At 33.1% G+C, this 22,688-nt stretch overlaps 1 protein-coding gene across 1 annotated transcript; it reads right to left on the bottom strand.

The window, feature by feature from the left end:
• Positions 1–1,643: 1,643 nt before the first annotated feature.
• On the bottom strand, positions 1,644–21,719 carry LOC134235212 (protein SpAN-like; the record flags this gene model as incomplete). Its single annotated transcript, XM_062717349.1, has 17 exons — positions 21,629–21,719; positions 21,458–21,525; positions 17,346–17,426; positions 12,075–12,179; positions 11,128–11,212; positions 10,793–10,934; positions 6,813–6,886; positions 6,481–6,675; positions 5,574–5,611; positions 5,284–5,478; positions 4,827–4,953; positions 4,372–4,506; positions 4,098–4,213; positions 3,105–3,223; positions 2,742–2,887; positions 2,003–2,113; positions 1,644–1,732 (listed from the first exon to the last, which is right to left on the bottom strand). Coding segments are annotated over exons 1-17 (1,917 nt in total), but the record flags the coding sequence as incomplete, so codon positions are not given.
• Between the last annotated feature and the right edge of the window lie 969 nt (positions 21,720–22,688).

Here is a 22,688-nt window from a genome sequence, read left to right as displayed (position 1 = left end):
TAAAGAATTTGCCTATATATTTCAATGTAAAACTTTGGTCGGCCATTACGGCCCCGCCCTACCCCCAGGGGTCATGATTTGAACAAACTTGAATCTACACTACCTGAGGATGCTTCCATATAAATATGAGCAATCATGGCTTGGCTGTTCTTGAGAAGAAGATTATTAAAGAATTTTCCTATATATTTCAATGTAAAACTTTGGTCGGCCATTGTGGCCCCGCCCTACCCCCGGGGGTCATGATTTGAACAAACTTGAATCTACACTACCTGAGGATGCTTCCATATAAATCTGATCAATCATGGCTTGGCTGTTCTTGAGAAGAAGATTTTTAAAGAATTTTCCTATATATTTCAATGTAAAACTTGGTCGGCCATTGTGGCCCCGCCCTACCCCCGGGGGTCATGATTTGAACAAACTTGAATCTACACTACCTGAGGTTGCTTCCACATAAATATGATCAATTATGGCTTGGCTATTCTTAAGAAGAAGATTTTTAAGAATTCTCCTATATATTTCTATGTAGAACTTTGGTCGGCCATTACAGCCCCGTCCTACCCCCAGGGGTCATGATTTGAACAAACTTGAATCTACACTACCTGAGGATGCTTCCATATAAATATGATCAATAATGGCTTGGCTGTTCTTGAGAAGAAGATTTTTAAAGAATTTTCCTACATATTTCAATGTAAAACTTTGGTCGGCCATTGTGGCCCCGCTTACCCCCGGGGGTCATGATTTGAACAAACTTGAATCTACACTACCTGAGGATGCTTCCATATGAATATGATCAATCATGGCTTGACTGTTCTTGAGAAGAAGATTTTTAAAGAATTTTCCTATTTATTTCTATGTAAAACTTTGGTCGGCCATTGTGGCCCCGCCCTACCCCCGAGGGTCATGATTTGAACAAACTTGAATCTACACTACCTTGGGATGCTTCCATATAAATATAATCAATTATGGCTAGGCTATTCTTGAGAAGAAGATTTTTAAAGAATTTTCCTATATATTTCTATGTAAAACTTTGGTCGGCCATTGTGGCCCCGCCCTACCCCTGGGGCTCATGATTTGAACAAACTTGAATCCCCTTCACCCAAGGATGCTTTTTGGCACGTTTGGTTGAAATTGGCCCAGGCGTTCTTGAGAAGAAGTCGAAAATGTGAAAAGTTTACAGCCAGACAGACAGACGGACAGACAGACGGACGCCGAACAAAATGTGATCAGAAAAGCTCACTTGAGCCTTCGGCTCAGGTGAGCTAAAAAGGTTAAAATTCTAGACCTAAAGGTTTAAATTAAATTTCCTGTTTGCTAACAATTTTGCCCCGTTTTAAATTCGCCCAGTTACAGTTCTGTTTTAAAATTTATACTATGTTCTTTGAATTCGCCCCGTTTAAAATTCGCCCACTTGTCACAAGGGCGAAAATCAAACGGGGGCAAAAATTTCCCTGTATACAGTATTTAACCAACATCTATCAATTTTATCATTTATAACTAGTATGAAGAGATTTTTTTTTATTATTTGTTTTATCTCTATTTTCATCTAATTCTTATTTTTATTACCACAGGTATGGTTATCCAATAACTCACTTTCAAAAGGTGCTTCATGTGTTCTATAACTTGTCCAATTAACTATACCATACCGATTTTATAACCCAGTCGTAGGAGTCTGATTTTAAGTTGCTAAAGCCACAGACACCTCCTTCAAAGTCACAGACTGTATCCCCGGAACCTGTCAAGTTAACATTGTTTTCAATTTTAGATGAACCATTGAGAATAATTAAATCAAATTTAACATTATTTAGTTGATGATTTATACAAAAAACCTAAAATGGAGAAGTTTGAATGCATCTTGAAAGAATATGTTCATTTATACTCTGAAAAAGTTTATTTCAATATTTTTTGCTGATTTTGTGAAGTCATGGCGAAAAAATCTAAAAAAAAAAAGAATTTCAAAGCTCTTTAATAAACAAAGGACAACAATAGTTGTAAGATATCTAACCAACAAGTGTATCACAAAGCCGTCCAGTATATCCAGAAGCACATGCGCAGTTGAAATCACTGGATCCGACGTCAGCACATGTTCCAAAAACACAAGGGGCAGATTTACAGCCTAAATATTGTAACAAAGATATCAATACATGTTCCAAAGACACCATTATAAGACATATACTTAGTTGAAGATTGGTTTGAACGTGTTTTTAATGTATAAAATATTATACAAATGGTTTGAACACAAATGCTAACAACTCAGGGGATTCTCGATCGGTAGTTTTATAGCCTAATTTAGTATTTTACAAATGACATCAAAGCATGTTTCATATACACATCACTTGATTTTAACAAAAGAATACTTTTAAAGTTGTTTCAAGAGCATTTTTACATCGTTGTTAACAATTAAACACTAATTTCTTCTATTCTCATTCAATATTGTTAAACTTTTAAATCCCGATGTAATATGTTTAACCTTCAGACATTTTAGAACAAAAACTTGGAATACATTAATATCAACACTTTTGTCTGAAATTGCATCAATTGCTACCAATGTTATTGTGATTTGAATTAAAGACACGTCTACTCAAAGGTAGTTATAACAAACTACATTTAAGAAAAGCCGAGAAAGTCTACCTTACCTTGATTTTAAATAACAATAAAAGAGATGAAGAAAACATTTACATTATCATTGTCACCATCATGCTATGGTTTTCATTCATGTGTTACATGGAATATTTTTAGGTTACCTGCACCGACAGAGGACACAGACAAAGTGAAACCCTTGCCCGCTTGGACATTAGGAGCAAAGGAGCTGTTAAACATCAGTAACATCATGGACGGGTTCCCGGAGTCTGACGTCACGTAGGTCTCGTGTGAGAACTTTCCACAGCGTCTGGAACACACAGTTTATATGTGATAACAATTTCACAATTTTATTAAAACTGTAGACTGAGTGGAAATAAAATGTGAGCCTCTACAGTTTCTTTGTGGGGAAAGAATGATATAACAATGAACAGATAATTACAGGAAATAAATGAACTCTGGGGAAATCCAAAATTTTAATTTTCAAATAATCTTAAACATGAATACATATCTATGATTTTTTTTACTTTGGTCCGCCCTGTCCAATCAGATTGTACTGGATCTCCAGCCAGTGAGCGCATGCGCCGTCATCAGTTGATAAATCCATCTCGTCTATCTTCATAGCCACATTCTTACCACTAGAAGACTGAATAGTGTGTGAAAAAATAATCATAAATAGAAGACTAAGAATGATTAGAAGAAAAGCTTAAGATATACCTTTTTAGGATATCATACACATGTAATTAATCCATATAAAATATTTCAATTTTTGAATCGTGTTTGCGATAAATTTATTTGATATTCAACGATATGACAAACGTAAAATGAAGGTCTTTCTATTTTAAGCGTTCCTGTTAGCCTGTTTTTTATATATCCCTTATAAAAAAAAGTCTTGATATAATGTTTAAAAGACACCTTTGAATTCTGTAGATTCTAATAAGGTTTGACTAAATTTACTAAAGTCATTTATTCGAGACATTGACATGTAGACAACCAAGCACATCTTTTTTACTCACCTCTTCATTAACCAAACACATCTTTTACCTTTTCTAACCAAACACGTCTTTTTACTCACATGTCTTTTTACTCACCTTCACTAACCTTCACTAATCAAACACGTCTTTTTACTCACCTTAACAAACCAAACACGTCTTTTTACTGAACCCTCACTAACCAAACACGCCTTTTTACTCACCTTCACTAACCTTCACTAACCAAACACGCCTTTTTACTCACCTTCACTAACCTTCACTAACCAAACACGCCTTTTTACTCACCTTCACTAACCTTCACTAACCAAACACGTCTTTTTACTCACGTTTACTAACCAACACGTCTTTTTACTCACCTTCACTAACCTTCACTAACCAAACACGCCTTTTTACTCACCTTTGCTATCCAAACACCTCTTCTTACTCACCTTCATTATCCAAACACATTTTTAACCAACTTCCACTAACCAAACACATCTTTTAGTTATTTTTACTAATCAAACACATCTTTTAGTTATTCTCACTCACCTTCACCAACCAAACACATCGTTTTCCGGTAGGATATGGTCCCCCAGTATTAAAATTAGGTGTAGTTATGGTCTTGGTTTCTCCGTCAGCTAGGGTTATCAAACCTGGACCACATTCTTCAACCAAAAAATTATTTTATTTTGGAGTTACCTCTGAGTTCGAACATAAAATTACGTTAAATAATGATTCATTAATCGATTGTATGTTGTTTTATGTCAATCACTAAGTAATATACCCACACCCCAGCTACTTGGATAGACAGAAATAATATTACCTGGGTCAGTGCCCACTGTCTGACACAGGTCTCCAGTGATACCATACGGACACAGACAGTCACAGGTGTGAATTACAAACCCTCCGTTCTGACACTGCTTAAGGGGATCAGTACCACTCGGGCCCCGACAGGGTCCTAAGAAAGTCAAACAGTAGCATTTAATATAAATAACAAAAATTCATGGATTGGACTTCGTTTGAACAGTTCACCAAAAGACAGCTGGAGATTTTGCACAATAATATGAGTTGGACTGTTGCATATGTTCAATTAAATAAAATGTCCAGGCATTTCTCGATTAAAAGCTTGTTTATCTCTCATCCTTAGTTCTGAATGCTCCAAAAATACACTTAAGTGAGATATTCTTTAAAGCCAGTGCAATATTCATTCATATTACAGATATATACATATAAAAAAAGCTTGTTGAATGGGTTAATGAAATTGATAGAAATTCTTACTGGTACAATCATATGCATCTGTGACATCCTGAATATCATAAAACATGAGTCCAGTGGCTGAATCAGCCAAAAACTCCAGCCGACGGTCATGGAATTTCATAACTGCCTGACCATTTATGGAAAATGACTGGAAAAAAACGCAACAAAAACTAAGGTTTCTATTTGTTTCAAGAAAATATGCGCATAATTTCCCTAAGGATATTGAGAAAGTAAAAGAGATCATCTTTAAATCGATGTTGGCTTACAATCTCCCGATTCAAAGTAAGAAAATTAGGCCGGTAGGTAGGAGAAAATTTGATCAGAAAATTTCACCATACTAAATGACGATTCAGAGGGAGAAGTAGAAGAAAAATATCAATTCCTGGAAGTCGGAAACATTTTGAGTCGGTCTATCTTTAACCAGTCGATCGGGAGAGGGCAAACAATTTTCATAAGAGGGTCTGAATCATAAACTGACCGTTAAACTGTATTGAAGCACAGACTGATAGTCATATGGATTATAATCGAAGGTGTTATGTTTCTGCATATTGTTGTTGTTTTGACCGTTGTCGATATTTGACCAGACCATGGTGACATGATTATCACGATCATTTCTGGATTGTTCATGAAATTGTCCAATAGCATGCGCCATTTCATGGACGGTTGTTGATACCTTAAATATATAAAGCATTGAATAAATGAAGTAAATAACAATATAAAACAATCGTAAAAGCATTACTGAATATATTTTTAAACAATCACGATTACATTAACTGCTGTGAAATAGAAACTTAAGACTTCTTGTGCTACAACATATTCAAAAAGTGTTGTACATGATGAAATCTGTCAATAACGAAAGTAAGCAAGCTTAAAAGTCCATTTAAAGAAAGCAAAACTGGCCTAGGGCCATAAAAGTTAGACGAGCTCACTTTTGGTCTCAGTCTCAATTTTACCAAAGAAATATATAGTGGAAAAGTGAGACTTAGATCAAAAGTGAGCTCGTCTAAGTTTTATGGCCCCCAGGCCTGGAGCAAAGAGACAGTTCTCTAAAAATATAAGAATTGGGATCCAGTCTCATAGAGGAGTAGGCATCCCCTGTCTACGCTCAGATCGGTTGTGTGCTCCTTGTCATGACCGGGAAGCAGAAAAATACGTGAACAAAGAAGTGTTTAGATAGTGACCTAACAATAAGTATTAAAATCGCCAGTCAGCATTCGACTCAACAACGCCTAATTATGGTATTGTGATTATATTGAAGACATGGTATTTACGTAGATCCATCAAAGGTTACAGTTTCATAAACAAAATTGACTGTAAGCAGAAAATTGCTGTAGTCTGTTTCCTTTAAAGAAAATGTACACAGTTACCATGAAAAATGTAGTTCTGGACTTTTATGAAAGATTTTTATAATTTTAACTTGTTTGTATATTTCAATTGTTTGTGCTCCTTCATTAGCAAACCTGTTTTGTATTCCTATTAAGTAGGAATTCTACCCAAAAGCTAATTTCACGAGAAAATGAAACGCTCGCTATGGTGTTTTGCTTAACATTAAGAGAAATTGACAAAGTTTTATCAATCAGCAAAACTAACTTTCATTTATATGTCAACCTAGTTTGTTTTTTTTAATCGAAATAAAGGATACTAAATATTTTGCCACATCTATATCATTACTGACTATAGAAGATAATAGCAAAGCAGGAAATAAACTCAATGACAAACGAGATGTTTTTAGCTTTTCCATCGTCTTTCCTCAATTCGTAGCAGTTTTCCAGCATCACCTGCATATGGTGTTTCCCAGTGGATTCAATACCCAAGAGATTGCTCTGAATACGGTTCAGATTTAAATCAAAACCAGCTTCTGTTGAATAAGCTGATGTTACAATAATTGTAATATAACTTCTCGCAATTGTAAGATTGTTATCATAGTCAACTTATTGTTGGGTTGTATTTTGTCTGGAATGTTTTTTTAACTATATATAATTTTTTTATCAGTTTATAATGCCTCACCGAAACACAACCAGGAGATTGAAGACTGATTTCTTGTTTGCCTGATCCCACTCTTCCAACGTACGACCAACAACCTACCAAAAAACAAAACACGATGTACACGGATTTTATTTGGCAGCAATTTACAAATATAAATGAATACTGATTTTAAAACAAACAAACAAACTTTATTAGTATTTTTATGCCTCAGTCTTCTGAAGATTAAAAGCGATAAGCAAGGATGCATACATTTTATATCTGGTCCGAGGATCATGAAAGAGACTTGATATAGGCGTGAGTAAAATCTTCAATCGCTTGTAAAATGTTGATTAATTATTTAATTTATCTATAAATTTGTCAAGAACAACAGTTTTGTACGGAAGCCCGTTGAGGCCAGTTCAGAGAAAGAAATATTGTTTATTGCGTTTAATCGCAATAATTATTGCATTTAATCGCAAAACTTTGCGTTTAATCGCAATAATTATTGCGTTTAAGCGCAAAACTTTGCGTTTAATCACAATAATCATTGCGTTTAAACGCATTCAAAACACTTTGCGTTTAATCGCAATAATTTCTGCGTTTAAATAATATTGCGATTAAACGCAATACTTTTGCGATTAAACGCAATGATATTGCGGTTAATTGCAATAATACTGCGATTAAACGCAATATTTTTTGCATTTAAACGCAATAATCTTTGTATTTAAAAGCAATCATTTCTATTGATTTTTGCAATGGTTCCGCGCTGATATTCGTTTCTTTTTTCTTTTGTACATTAACCTAGGAGGAGAATTGTGTATTGTTAAGCATAATAGATTCAGATTCTTCTGAACAAGCATTTTCTGAATGATTAAATCATTGGTATGGATTTAAAGAGGAAAAAGAAGTGTCGGTCTGTAAAAACAAAGACAATCTTAGAATGAAACAAAGCTTTAGCATGTATAGATGTCTATATTCCTGTATATTCACCTTTCCTTTGATCACATATAGTAAATACGAGAACACGAAAATTTAGGAGATGGAATCATATGAAATCAAAATAAATCAAATGAAAACAGATTGATCGATTTTTACTACCAAACTGATATGGCTATTAATACCACTGAAACATTCTTAATTTGCTGTGATACCTAAGGGATTGATTAATGGCTGCTTTTAAAGTGTTGGATTCCAATAGGTTTAAGAAAGTCTGGCTGTTTACTTAGGATGCAATTGTAAACCTTCAAATCTCACACACTGCAACATTTTGCAAAAATACACAGAACCAAACACTTCTTCTTAAAAGAATCAGACCATAGTATTCATAATAATTTTTGGCTAGCCGATGTTTGATTTCAAACTACAGCACTGAATTATTGTAGTTAAATGCAAAATGATCCTTAAAAGGAAGGATTATTGCCATAAAATGCAAAGAGTATTGCATTTAAGTGCAAAATTACTGTGTTTAAATGCAAATAATTATTGCAATTAAACGCAAAAAATTATCATTGCGATTAAACGCAAAAAATTATTGCAATTAAACGCAATATGATTGCGATTAAACACAATATTATTGCAATTAAACGCAATATTATTGCGTTGAAACGCAAAAATTATTGCGATTAAATGCAAAAATAATTATTGCGTTTAATCGCAATATTATTGCGTTTAATCGCAATCTTTTGCAATTAAACGCAAAAAGTTTTGCGTTTAAACGCAATAATTATTGCGATTAAACGCAATAAACAAGAGACCCAGGGGCCACAGCGCTCACCTGAGCACATTGGGCTTTAATTTAACCCCCCCCCCCCCCCCCCAGGCGTTCATCATTTGAACAAACTAGAATCTACACTACCTGAAGATGATTCCATATAAATAACACTAATCATAGTTTTGAAGTACTTGAAAAGAAGATTTTATAAGGTTTCCCTATATATTCCTATGTAAAACTTGGACGGGCCATTTTGGCCCCACCCTAGCCCCAGGGGTCATCATTTGAACAAACTTGAATCTACACTACCTGAGGATGATTCCACATGAGTTTCACCTTTCCTGGCCCAGTGGTTCTGGAGAAGAAGATTTTTAAAGATTTTTCCTAAATATATTCCTATGTAAAACTTGGGTCGGCCATTTTGGCCCCACCTTGCCCTGGGGGTCATGATTTGAACAAACTTGAATCTACACTACCTGAGGATGATTCCACATGAGTTTCACCTTTCCTGGCCCAGTGGTTCTTGAGAAGAAGATTTTTAAAGATTTTTCCTATATATTCCTATGTAAAACTTGTGTCGGCCCTTTTGGCCCCACCCTTGCCCCGGGGGTCATCATTTGAACAAACTTGAATCTACACTACCTGAGGATGATTCCACATGAGTTTCACCTTTCCTGGCCCAGTGGTTCTGGAGAAGAAGATTTTTAAAGATTTTTCCTATATATTCCTATGTAAAACTTGGGTCGGCCATTTTGGCCCCACCCTTGCCCCGGGGGTCATGATTTGAACAAACTTGAATCTACACTACCTGAGGATAATTCCACTTGAGTTTCACCTTTCCTGGCCCAGTGGTTCTGGAGAAGAAGATGTTTAAAGATTTTTCCTATATATTCCTATGTAAAACTTGGGTCGGCCATTTTGGTCCCACCCTTGCCCCGGGGATCATGATTTGAACAAACTTGAATCTACATTACCTGAGGATGATTCCACATGAGTTTCACCTTTCCTGGCCCAGTGGTTCTGGAGAAGAAGATTTTTAAAGATTTTTCCTATATATTCCTATGTAAAACTTGGGTCGGCCATTTTGGCCCCACCTTGCCCCGGGGGTCATCATTTGAACAAACTTGAATCTACATTACCTGAGGATGATTCCACATGATTTTCGTCTTTCCTGGCCCAGTGGTTCTGGAGAAGAAGATTTTTAAAGATTTTTCCTATATATTCCTATGTAAAACTTGGGTCAGCCATTTTGGCCCCACCCTTGCCCCGGGGGTCATCATTTGAACAAACTTGAATCTACATTACCTGAGGATAATTCCACTTGAGTTTCACCTTTCCTGGCCCAGTGGTTCTGGAGAAGAAGATGTTTAAAGATTTTTCCTATATAAACCTATGTAAAACTTGGGTCGGCCATTTTGGTCCCACCCTTGCCCCGGGGATCATGATTTGAACAAATTTGAATCTACACTACCTGAGGATAATTCCACTTGAGTTTCACCTTTCCTGGCCCAGTGGTTCTGGAGAAGAAGATTTTTAAAGATTTTTCCTAAATATTCCTATGTAAAACTTGGGTCGGCCATTTTGGCCCCACCCTTGCCCCGGGGATCATGATTTGAACAAACTTGAATCTACACTACCTGAGGATGATTCCATGTGAGTTTCACCTTTCCTGGCCCAGTGGTTCTGGGGAAGAAGATTTTTAAAGATTTTTCCTAAATATTCCTATGTAAAACTTGGGTCGGCCATTGTGGCCCCACCCTTGCCCCGGGGGCTATGATTTGAACAAATTTGAATCTACACTACCAGAGGATGATTCCACATAAGTTTCACCTTTCCTGGCCCAGTGATTCTTGAGAAGAAGATTTTTTTAAAATGCCATTAATTTTTCTCTAATTCATAATTATCTCCCCTTGGAAAAGGGCCTGGCCCTTCATTTGAACAAACTTGATTCCCCTTCACCCAAGGATACTTTGTGCCAAGTTTGGTTAAAATTGGCCCTGAGAAGAAGATGAAATTGTTAAAAGTTTACGACGACAACGACGACGACAACGACTACGACAACGACAGACAACGGACAAATTTTGATCAGAAAAGCTCACTTGAGCCTTCGGCTCAGGTGAGCTAAAAATATTTCTCTCTCTGAACTGGCCTCAACGGGCTTCCGTAGTTTTGGAAAACAATGTGGAGAAATATTTTGATTTAGGAGTGTTTGACTTCTATAACATTTAAATACAACATAAATATTTCGACTTAAGCTTAAGATGCTTTATGATCCTGGGGCCTGGCATCTAGATTTTGAAAACACTATTACCTTCCAGAGAAGAACTCCACATAATTTGGATAGCTGGCTTGATTTGCTTCGGCAGACCCATAAGGAACCCATCTCAAACAGGTGTAGTCGGTAAACTGTTGGATTGCCTTGTTGATTGTGTCTACATTTCCCTGGACAGAGGCTAAAGCAAGAAATTTAAAGAAAGATGAGGTCTATTTAAAATGAGCCTGGGGTATATTTTAAATTGCTTATATTTTAATTTAACAATGCATACAACTCAGCTGTTTTGAGTACATTTGTATAAAATATATCAGTGCATTTAATTTTTGATTTCCTGATTTTCAAGTCCAAAGGTTAGTCCTAAAAAAACGTACATAAGGAGCTGGCAATGGTGTACGGAATTATTTTGTCTGTCCAAAGTCGAGCATCTCTCCAAAAATTTCGTTTTCCCTTTCCATTCTGTGAAAATTCAAAACAGAACATGAACTAACTTGCATGTAGAGTGTTAATAGGTTAATCAAGTGTTTGCTGATGTGTACGTATCGTATGATTTTTGAGGACGAATCTGTAATTAATAATGTACATGTATCAAATTCTAGAGAGAACATCTGGACACCAATGGTTTGGGCAATCGTTATGGTAATGTTGTTTGCCTTCTGCTGACTTAAAGTAAAAGAAAATGGGTGGGTAGGTAGTTGAGATAATTATCAGAAAATAAAAGCATGCATGTTGTCTTGTCGTGCTGAGAACATTAACGAATAAAATGGGAAAATATCGGGTTATTCTTAGACAGACGATCGGAAGAAGGCAAACCAAAAAAATTGTAAAGATCGCCAAATAATTCTTTTTATGCCAATGAATGCTAAATTGACTGAAAAAAATATTCTGATAACTCTCATGGTATTATTTAAATTGAGCAATGAAACATGACGGAATATAAATCTATCTCGTCTGACCAGTTCAATTGATGAGCTCTACAATATTGTCATTATATTATTAGCGAATTCTGAATAAAAACGAAACTTTTTTTTTTGTTATGAGTTAATATTACATAGTATTCACATTTTCAATGCACATCAGTCTTATGTTAATTGTTTTAAAAATCGATGAATTTGATTTCATTCATCCAAATACTTTTTCTTATGAATAGTGTTAAGAGTTTTCAAAAGATGAAAAATAAACAAAAATATTAATGAAATAACGGAATATTAATTATATAAAGATAAAGCCATCTAAATCCCTAAAGAAATCAAAAGAAATAAGACAAAGTTCAAACTGCCTGGGATGTTGGCTTACAGTGACCCAGAGGTGCAAGTCTTACCCCGCTCTTTAATTCATCAATCTGGTCCTGTGTCAGTTTATGGCTGTCATGTGTGTCTCCAAAAACCTTTCCTTTTTTGGAAGCAATCTTACCAATTCCCTCAGGCTAAGACATAGGAGAGATGACAAAATCATATACCACATCGTCTTAAGCTCATTATTACTGTTGCATCTTTGAAATACTAACACCTGGTTTATATTCAACATTAATCTTTGGCAATTCAATTTCGTTTCACAGGCAGAAATTTCCAAAAATCCCCTTTCAGTTTTCAATAATCTAAATATTTCCAATCACTTATACTGAATGTCAACTTTCCTAATAATAATCCACTGTCACCTATTCAACGTCTTTATATCTGCTGATTAAATGTGAAATTTCAAACAATCGATGGAACTTTTACAAAATTTTGCATAAAACGAGGGGTGATCAAAAAGTTTGGGAACTATCTCTATATTTATAAAACCATGATTCAGATCAGAATGAAATTTGGCTCGCATAGAGTCATACAAATGTTCTGTAAATAGCATATGTAATAAAACGTTTTGCACCATGTTTTTGTCGTCACAATGTGAAAATGACGTCAATATGTAGGTGACTCGTGACGAAAAATGGTTGTCACAGTTTTACTCGTGCAAAGACCGGCTGTAAAGTTTAACGTATAACTTGGATTTTCCTTTGAAGTATCTTATATAATGATTTGTAAAAGGTTTATGAAGACAATAGACTTTCCAGACGTTCAGTCATAAATTGGATTGTTTGTTTTAGTGGAGGGAGGGAGATGGTTTAAAATGACGTTTGTTTTGTACATGTAGCCCAGCGGTTACTAAGCAAGCTGTGGAAGAGATGTGTCCTTTGTTACAAGCTAGTAAAATAGTAGAATATCTTAGCAATAATATCAATATTAAATCACTAAAATTTCGTTTAATTTAAACTTTTTTACATATTAAATATGATAAAAAGAAGGCCTCCACAACTATATCCATATTGGATAAACGACGTTCCTAAGACAGAGGACTCGGGTTACAATTGTCACGGTGTTTCATTCTGGGAAAGTATAGCCTTATTCAACCATCCTTTTTCTGGGAGTTTGCCATTTCTGACAAATGGACTGTTCTTGTTTTAAAAATCAACTTGCATAGTAAAAAAAATATAAGACTCAGAAAAATATTTCAGGGTCTACGAACAGAATGCTTTAGAGCATGTCACGTGACCGCCAGGATCACGTTTTCGCGTGGCAGATATGCATTATAATCAAAGATGGCTACTTTAAAAAATAATGAACACTGAAACCTAATTTTGTTTTTGTTTTTGTTTTATGGAAGCTATTCAGTTTGTTCGCGAACTTTTTGATCCCCCTTAGTATTTCCTATTCGTATAAACATCGAAACGTATGAATCTTCTACATTCTATTTCTCATGATAAATTGAAAACTACACGTTTGTCTTTGTAAAATGTAGTAACACTTCACCTTCTTAGGTGTTAATGTCTTCTGAATACAAGATTCAAAGCTTTTATGCGTACATTCAATTTTAAAAATAAGAAAAGATATGGATTACCCCATATCCAAAGATATTCGACTTTTAGATTTAATATGTTTAACAGTGTTTATAATGACATTAAAGGTACTTGGACACAGATTTGAAGTTAATATTTTCTCTATAATATTACGACTTATATATTTTAATAGCATTTCACACAAAAATTAATTAAAAATCTTATTTCATTTAAAAGTATTAAAACTTTAAAATTTTTGGCGGGTTTGATTGACACATCCTTGCACTTTCACAAATTTTAAGTTAATTCTTACTCCTTAGGAAAAGTGGCAATCCTAGCTGATGTGTATTAATGAAAAATATTAATACTATAATCCAGAAAATTCAGAGTAGACATGTTCCAAAGCAAAACAAACACACAATATATTGTCAGTCCGTGCAAATGTGGTGAACAGACTTTGGCGATTTAACGCACCCGATGAATCGTAAATACCAAACAATAACATGTTTACAAAAACCACGGGCACTGGAAGTTAGTGTAAATATATAGTATGTGTATGTATAAAAAAAAGAAGGGTAGGACACTCTTTTTGAGGCAAATTCGGGTTTGGGGTATTCTAGGCCAATAGAACTTACCTTTTTATTCAGTTTGGATAAAGCGGAAGTAAGGCAGTCTAGCGAAATTCTTAGGCACTTGGGGGTATAAAAACATCTTTTCCTTCGAAGGGACGGCATTGAAGCGGAACGAAATAGTAAATATATTTAAAGTAAGTTATATCTGAACGATTAATCGCGTCAAGTTTTCTGAGAAAGGCCTAGAATACCCCAAACCCGAATTTGCCTCAAAAAGAGTGTCCTACCCTTCTTTTTTTATACATACACATACTATATATTTACATTAACTTCCAGTGCCCGTGACAAAAACCTGTGTACATAACACGAGTGTGATCGATTCGCAAAACTCTGTACACAACGGAATGACGAAACTTGTGAAGGAGTTTTGCTTTCTAACATTTCTACTCTGAATAAAATTATTCTTCTTGATTTAAGTTTTAATATTTATCATTAATACACATCAGGATTGCCACTTTTCCAAAGTTTTAAAGGTACTTGGACACAGATTTGAAGTTAATATTTTCTCATTTTTTCTGTATAACATCACGAATTATATATTTCAATAGCATTTCACACAAAAATTAATTAAAAATCTTATTTCGTTTAAAAGTTATTAAAACTTTAAATTTTTTTAGGCGGGTTTGATTGACACATCCTTGCACTTTCATAAATTTTAACTTTATTCTTAATCCTTAAGAAAAGTGGCAATTTTGATGTGTTTTAATGAGAAATATTAAAACTTTTATCAAGAAAAATAATTTTATTCAGAGTAGAAATGTTAGAAAGCAAAACACCTTCACAAGTATCGTCATTCCGAACTAAGAGATGCGTGCAGAGTTTAGCAAATCGAGCACACTCGTGTTATGTACACAGTTTTTGTAAACAGGGCTCGAGTTCTGTTTTTGTTTATATTTAGAATTCACCGGGTGCGTTCAATCGTCACAGTCTGCTTACCACAACTGCACGGACTGACAATATATTGTGTGTTTGTTTTGCTTTCGAACGTGTCTACTCTGAATTTTCTGGATTATAGTATTAATATTTTTCATTTATACAAAACGAGATTACCACTTTTCCTAAGGATTAAGAATAAAATTAAATTTGTGAGAGTGCAACGATCTGTCAATCAAACCCGCCGAAAAATTTGAAATTTCAATATCTTTTAAACGAAATAAGATTTTTAATTAATTTTTGTGTGAAATGCTATTAAAATATATAAGTCGTAATATTATAGAGAAAATAAATACTGTGTCCAAGTACCTTTAATAACTTTTAAATGAAATAATATTTTTAATTAATTTTTTGTGTGAAATGCTATTAAAATATATAATTCGTGATATTATACAGAAATATACAGAAAATATTAACTTCAAATCTGTGTCCAAGTACCTTGAATTAAAAAAAAAACTGCACTGTCTAATTATGGAACTTGTAAATTTCGTGAGTCCATAGCATTACGGTCACCCAGTCTCCTAACAAACTGTACACATAGGCCTACATGTACCTGTGTCCGCAAGACCAACATTAGCCTTGGTCTACACACGTGCGATGGAGCTGTCAAACGCATCCAGCGAGCTCGGAGAAACACGTTTTGTTTTGCCTAGAAGTTACGATGGCAGACAAAACTTTTCTTTTCTTAATTAGATCATATGAATACGAATTCTGATTAATAATAAAAATTATACAATCCCTGTTGAACTATATATAGTTTGTTCTAACATTTGCATCTGCAACAACTTGTGTTTAAAATGGCCGGGTTAGGAAAATCAGGACCGGGCCGGAAAATTCTAAACTGAAAACCTTTTTTGTTTTGAAAATTACTGAAATATACTAATGTATTCGTCGCAGAAATTACTTACAATATTCAAGTTCTATATAAAATGGTATGCTGAACTTCAACACGAACCCGAATCTCCAACCCAGTTATCGTTTTGCCACACATACCCTACAGTTTAAAAAGTGTACACACGAGCAGAATCCGGCCAGGGATTGAAAATTCCGTCATTTAATAATACACACACACAGAATGATTAATTTTTTCTTTAAGAAGAAATTGTATGATAATTAATGGACTATAAACATGTACTTAATACAATTGTTGATATAGTATTATCAATTCATCGGTGAAAAGATATGAATCGAAGAATGACCTAAATATTCTCTGTTATCAAACATGTAAAAAAAAAAAAAAAAAAAAAAAAAACAGGCTGAGGAGGGAGCGAGCGTAGGAATACTGATATTTTTTATTTGCATTTCGGGGGGAAAGTGACTTTCTAATAATATTTTGACGTTTTTTTTAATTTCTTTAACGTATGACATACACATCTTTACTCTTATCATGAACAATAATGTTGTATCTACTTATCATGATGGAACTATTTTGGTCGGACCAATTTGTGTGAGCCGCCGCTGAATACAGTATCTTGCATAAATAGTATGCACTGATCGAATATATTAATAAGATGATGTTATAGAGATTTTCATAATCTAATAATTTAAGAGAAGCAATCTGCAAATGCTGTGGTTTTTTATAATGACCCTGTTTGATAACATATAGTTTGACTACAGATAACATTGTTTTCTTTCTCAATACAGCGGAAATAACCGTTAAACAGGAGATGCTTAGCGTCACTTTAGTTCAAGTAAACGACAGTTATTGTACCTATATAAAAATTCCATGACGTAGGAACCCTTACGTGAATGAGCTCGATGCCCTTAAGAGCATGTAATAAACAAAGGACGTTAAGAACCCTCTCTACAATGCACACTAAAGAGTTCTGGTTCTATGGTATTTTTTTGCAGTTAGAGTGATCTGCCCTTAGATCTAAATTCTTAAAATTAGAAATTCACAGTTTATTACACAATTTGTAATCAATTCAGGTATTCTTAACATTTTAAAAGGCCAAGATTAATTAATTGAACATGTTATTTACATGTATTTTCTCTATCGAAGTAAACAACAGTGATTTCTATTCACTGATACTGTGTTGTGTTTGATTATTTTTCCTAGGGGTAAATGCCACGCACCATATGTTGAAAATCATATAAATAAGTTCAATACTAACACCTTTATAGAATATATTTTTCTCAATATTCAAAAAACATTTTGTACTGGTGTAGAGAGGGTCCTTAATGTTTGTCAGTGAGTGTTTTTGTGATTTACTTGTAGATCGTGTCTGTTTCCTTCATCCACAAACATACTCTCCAGAAGATTCACGACGTCAGAATTCGGATCAACATTACCCTGTAAGAAATAAATATCAATTATTTAATTATACATGGACATCTGTCCTGATTTATCATTTAAAAAATTTGCTCGATGTTGTGATTTAACACAAAAATATTCTGAAATTATAAAATACTTTTCTTATTGACAATATCTATATAGTGTTTAGAGACCAGGTCTCCAAACAATCTTTCGGATTAGCACGAAAGATTAGCAATACACCCTTATACAGGTCGGAGAGAATACTCGGAATCGGGTATTATAATTATCCGTGAAATTGCGTATAATACCCGATATTAGGGTATCGTTGAATCCGCAAGATTTGCTATTTTACCTATTTTATTCCTTTTTCAAATGGAGAGCGAGAAGTCATATGTAAAGTATTTTTTCTGATTTTTTAATTTTTTTTGAGAGGGGGGGGGTGTTTATAAATAAAAGTCAAATGTGTACATCATTTCATGTGCTAACAATACAATCTCAATATATACTGAAAAGAAAAAGAAACGCAGGGTATTTGAAATTTTTTGACCGCATGACCAACAATTACGAAAATTGGTAAGATGAGAATTGAAACGTGTTTCCGTATTATTTGATTTATTTACATGTTTGTCGTGTTGATGTGGAATTATTATAAATTCCCGAATTCTGATATTTAACAATTCTGTTGAACATGAAGAAGATGCAAATACTTTCAACATTATGAAAACTATAAAGCAAATCGAACGCCTTTTTGGGTGCAGATCATGAAATGTACTATGCTCCACGGGTATTTGTTGTCCTGTGCGCATTAATCCTGTCACCCATATTCTAACTTGGTTTGTGATACCTTTAGAAAACTTGTGTATCTAGATGAAAATTATTTCGGCAACATGCGCCATCCCATTGTTTAAGTTTACCCTATTTCACGGATAATACCCGATTTCGAGTAGTCTCTCCAACCTGTTATAATCCGCATGTAGATTTATGTTCCCTAGTTTATTCGATATACAAGAGCATGCTCGACTATGAACAATTTCCCAAAGGAGGCAAGCAATTGGCATACAAGTTGATGAAACAAGGATATCAAACAGCTTATTTAGTAATCATTTCGCAAGTTCTATGGTCGATACGATGACCTTGTCAGTACAATCCATCATTGCATTGAATGCTGACTGATGTTTTTAAGTACTGTAAATACTAATTGTTGAACCATTATTTACACAATTTACAAAATTCACGTGTACAATTAAAAATTCTCCAATAGCATTACCTTCAGGGCTTCCTCAATGAGTATTGCACCGTCTCCGGGTTGGGTTATGTTTTTAACTTCGTTGGTGTTTGGACTGTTTCTTCTCATATTCACGGATAGTGCGGAGTAACGATTGATATAGCTCCGCTTCCTCTTGTATTGCGTCACTGTTTGGTGTTCTCTAATACAAAAATAGGAATTATCTTAATAATTTAAATGTATAAATACCTACAATATTAGTATACATAAATAATAAATACATATACAAATAGTTGTAGTAAGTTTAATTGATTTCAATGTATTTCTTTTTTAAATCATATTTCACGGGTTTTTTCATTCAGACATGTATTTGTTAATTACTTAACCTTATAGTTTGGTTTGCATTTGAACATTTTTAATCTTGCCAAAAGCTGCATACGGAAGCATCAGTGTTTCACAAACACATCTGGCTTTTATTAATTAATCTATAGACATAATGGCATTTAGAAAATATTACATTTTGTCTTTTGTGCTTTAATTGTGTTTACTTCATATTTTATGCAATATATACTGTAAAATAATTGCTTCCTTTGCAGGACATCATAGATTACTTCTTATACCATGTAAATCAACCTTTGTGCGTATATAACGCTGGATCTAGATTAAAGTTTTTTGTAACCTTCAATTTGACATTTTGAAATAATGACGTCTTTTAATTATAAACAATATTTATATCCTTTTTTTTGTGTGTGTGTACGCGAAATAAAGGAAACATACAGTTTTTTCATGTTCCACAGTTAGGTCTTTTACTAAAGATGAATGGGTCAGTGTAACACTTAACAATTCAAATTTCTAAAACGATTTAGAGTTTTAGAATGTTGATATATTAGTTCAATTTTCTAACTTTCAAAAACTCAAACTGATTTGTTATATTGAAATTTAACATTTTACTTCAAAAATCTAAATTTCCATATTTCCAAACAGGTTTTAGAATTTTAAGTTTTTCGATTTTTACCTTAAATATTCAAAATTCAAATTTCCAAAAACAAATTTTGTATTTTAGATTTTTAAGTTTTTAATATACCGTTTGTTTAGAAAGTTTACGCTTAACAATCTAAAACTCGATAACATTTTCGTCTTTTGATTACTGAGTATTTAAGATTTACTTCAAACTTCCAACTTTCAAACGCTTTAGGTTTTTAGAAATTTAGAATATTGATTTAAAAACTCAACTTTTAAATAACCAAAACACTTTTGTACATTTTGAGTTTTTAGAAGTTTACTTCAAATATCCAAAATATCAAATTCCATAACTGGTTTAAATTTTATATATTTAAAGTAAAATTCTAAAAACTCAAAGTGTTTAGGTTAATTGAAATGAGAACATTTGACTCAAAATTCTAAATTTCTAAAAATCTGAAACGTTTCAAAGTTGGAGTTTAGAAGTTTGAAGCTAATTTCAAATACCCAGAACACGAAAAACATTACCGAACTTTACATTGTTAAGTGTAAACTTTCTGAGCAACGTTTAAATTCCAAAAATCGTTTTCGGAAATTTGAATTTTGAACATTTAAGGTAAAAATCTAAAATATTAAAATTCTAAAACCTGTTTGAAATTTTGAACTTTTAGATTTTTAAACTAAAATATTAAATTTCAATATACGAAATCAGTTTGAGTTTTTGAAAGTTAGAAATCTGCTAAAACTCAGAATCGTTTTAGAAATTTGACTTGTTAAGTGTTACACGGACCTGACTGTAACCAGTTTAAACTTTGAACTATTAACGTTATCTTTTTAAAACAGAGATCAAATTAAATGTGTCAGATTGTCAGGGCATGTTTACATCTCCTATGCACCTGATCTTACCTATGATGTTTCCAGAAGTCCGTGTTTTGTTTTTGTTTTTTAGTTTTGTCACTTTATCGCGTTGTAAATTTTGACAGATATCATGTTGTAAAGTTTGCATTTACCTCCCCATAGTAAATTCAAAATTTACAACAAGATATCTTTTTCTTGTATATATTGCTATGCATATAATCTTTTAGATTAATAATCAAAATCACTTTTTCCTAAAATAAAATTTAGGAAAAAATATCGGCTTATTGAATAATGATTATGTGTTTCAGAAAGTTTTCCTAACATTCAATGCGCTATTTTTCTTTTTAGCTTAAACAGTAGGGACCTCTTCACGGGTATACAGAGGGGATTGCAATCAGCTCTTGAATTATTAAAATAGCATAATAAACATGTAGTTCAAGTTATGATAATGGAATACTTTTAGGTAAATCAGTTTATCGATTGTATTTTTTCCTTCTAAAAAATTAAAATCCATGTTAACAGTACAGTAGTTTATTCTTTAAATTAGAAAAATTTACAGTAGTAAAAATTTCCTATTTTATCTTTTCTTTTTTTTAATGAAACATATGGAGATAACGAACGGTATACAAAAATAAATAGATTAAATTGTAAAATTACATTTTCACACTTTTCTTTTAAATTCATGAATTTGCAACAATAATGTTGTTAAGCTAAATCAGTATCAGTCAATTAGTAAGAAATTAGGCTTTAAAAAATCTGTATTTTTTATCCTTAATATTAGTCTTGGATTAAGAGGGAAATAATAAAATATAGAAATAAATAAATAAAAAGAAAGGAACTGTTGCACAAAAGCATGCTTTTATCAAGCAAAGATGTCTGTGTCGGTCGAACTGATTGGTTTGTTTTTTTATTTAAAGTATTGTCATACTGTAAAAAATTTTCATTGTGAAATTTAATTTTTCTGGAATTTCATATATGAAGATTTAAAATTGTGATTATTGTCTACAGTTCCAAATCATCTTACCTTGGATTTAACGGATTCGTATCTTTGTCTCAATTCGTTGAGAGTTAATCTCGATTCTTTTCCAACGGCTGTAAATAAAAAAAATAGATATCAGTTAATATCATCGTTTTAAAAGTTGTAAACAACCGAATCTTCTGATAAAATAATTTGATTTAGACTTTAGACCATTACCTTTGGCTTGGACATTGGGAATTGTGAAGACCACAATGCTCAGAAGTACGATAACTTTCGAAAGATACCAAGGTTTCTTTATCAGTCCCATTTTGCTGATCGAAATGATTTTAGAATTTCAAAAATGGCAATTTATATACTTTTTTGCCTATGTACATCATTAAAAGTTTAAACAGACCTCGGAGATATACTGAACTCCATAAATATAAGTGTTCCTTTAATGTAACATTTGGCCCCCCGCCTACGTAATGACCAGAACCATACATCCTGGAACTATTTTAAGCAATCTTAGTTGAAGTTTTGCTAGTTCTACTTGGGAACAAGCATCATAACGTCAAGAAAAATAAAACAAACAAACAAAACGTCAAAAATTATGTGATACTCTTGAGGATTAAATTTAGCTAAATGTTTGGGCTTTTAAAATACCACCTACAGATATTTTGTTCTAACTTTACTCGTCAATCATTATCTGAAAACTTCTACAAGGTTTCCGATACATTTCTCAAAAACTTAATTTTCAAAATCTCTGGTAAAAGTTGAATAATCAAATTGTACTCTATGTGAGTGTAAAATAATGTGAAATTAAAAGTGAATTCTAAAGATTTTAAATATGCACAAAGGCCAGTCAGTTTGCAGAATATAACATTAACACGTAGACAAAATATCATGCATAAGAAATTATTATCGGCATTTTTCGTCTATAATATTTTTGTTTTCAAATTTCAATAGAAATTTGAATAATTCTCTTTTTCAAAAAAAAATTAAATTTGAGGAGAACAGTATTTACAAATGTATGTTCTTTACAATTATGCAAAGTACAATATGTTTTTATTTCAAAAGGAACTTTTTTTTCAAACATAACCTTTACTGTTGAAAATGTTCCTTGAAATGTAGCCCACACCCCATATCCTTTTTTTTTTTTTTTTTTTTTTTTTGCAAAATAGTAAAATCTCCAACAGAAATATATAAATATGTCTATGATGTAAAAAGAAAATAAGAAGCCTGAAGGCTACTTTTTCAATAAAACTCGTAAATTTACTTACCATGTCATCTGACTCAT

The sequence above is a fragment of the Saccostrea cucullata genome, unplaced genomic scaffold, assembly GCF_032062105.1.
Source record: "Saccostrea cucullata isolate Sc308-1 unplaced genomic scaffold, CSIRO_AGI_Scuc_v1 ctg23, whole genome shotgun sequence".
Taxonomy (NCBI): Eukaryota; Metazoa; Mollusca; class Bivalvia; order Ostreida; family Ostreidae; genus Saccostrea; species Saccostrea cuccullata.
This window is presented reverse-complemented; position numbering and strand designations above follow the sequence as displayed.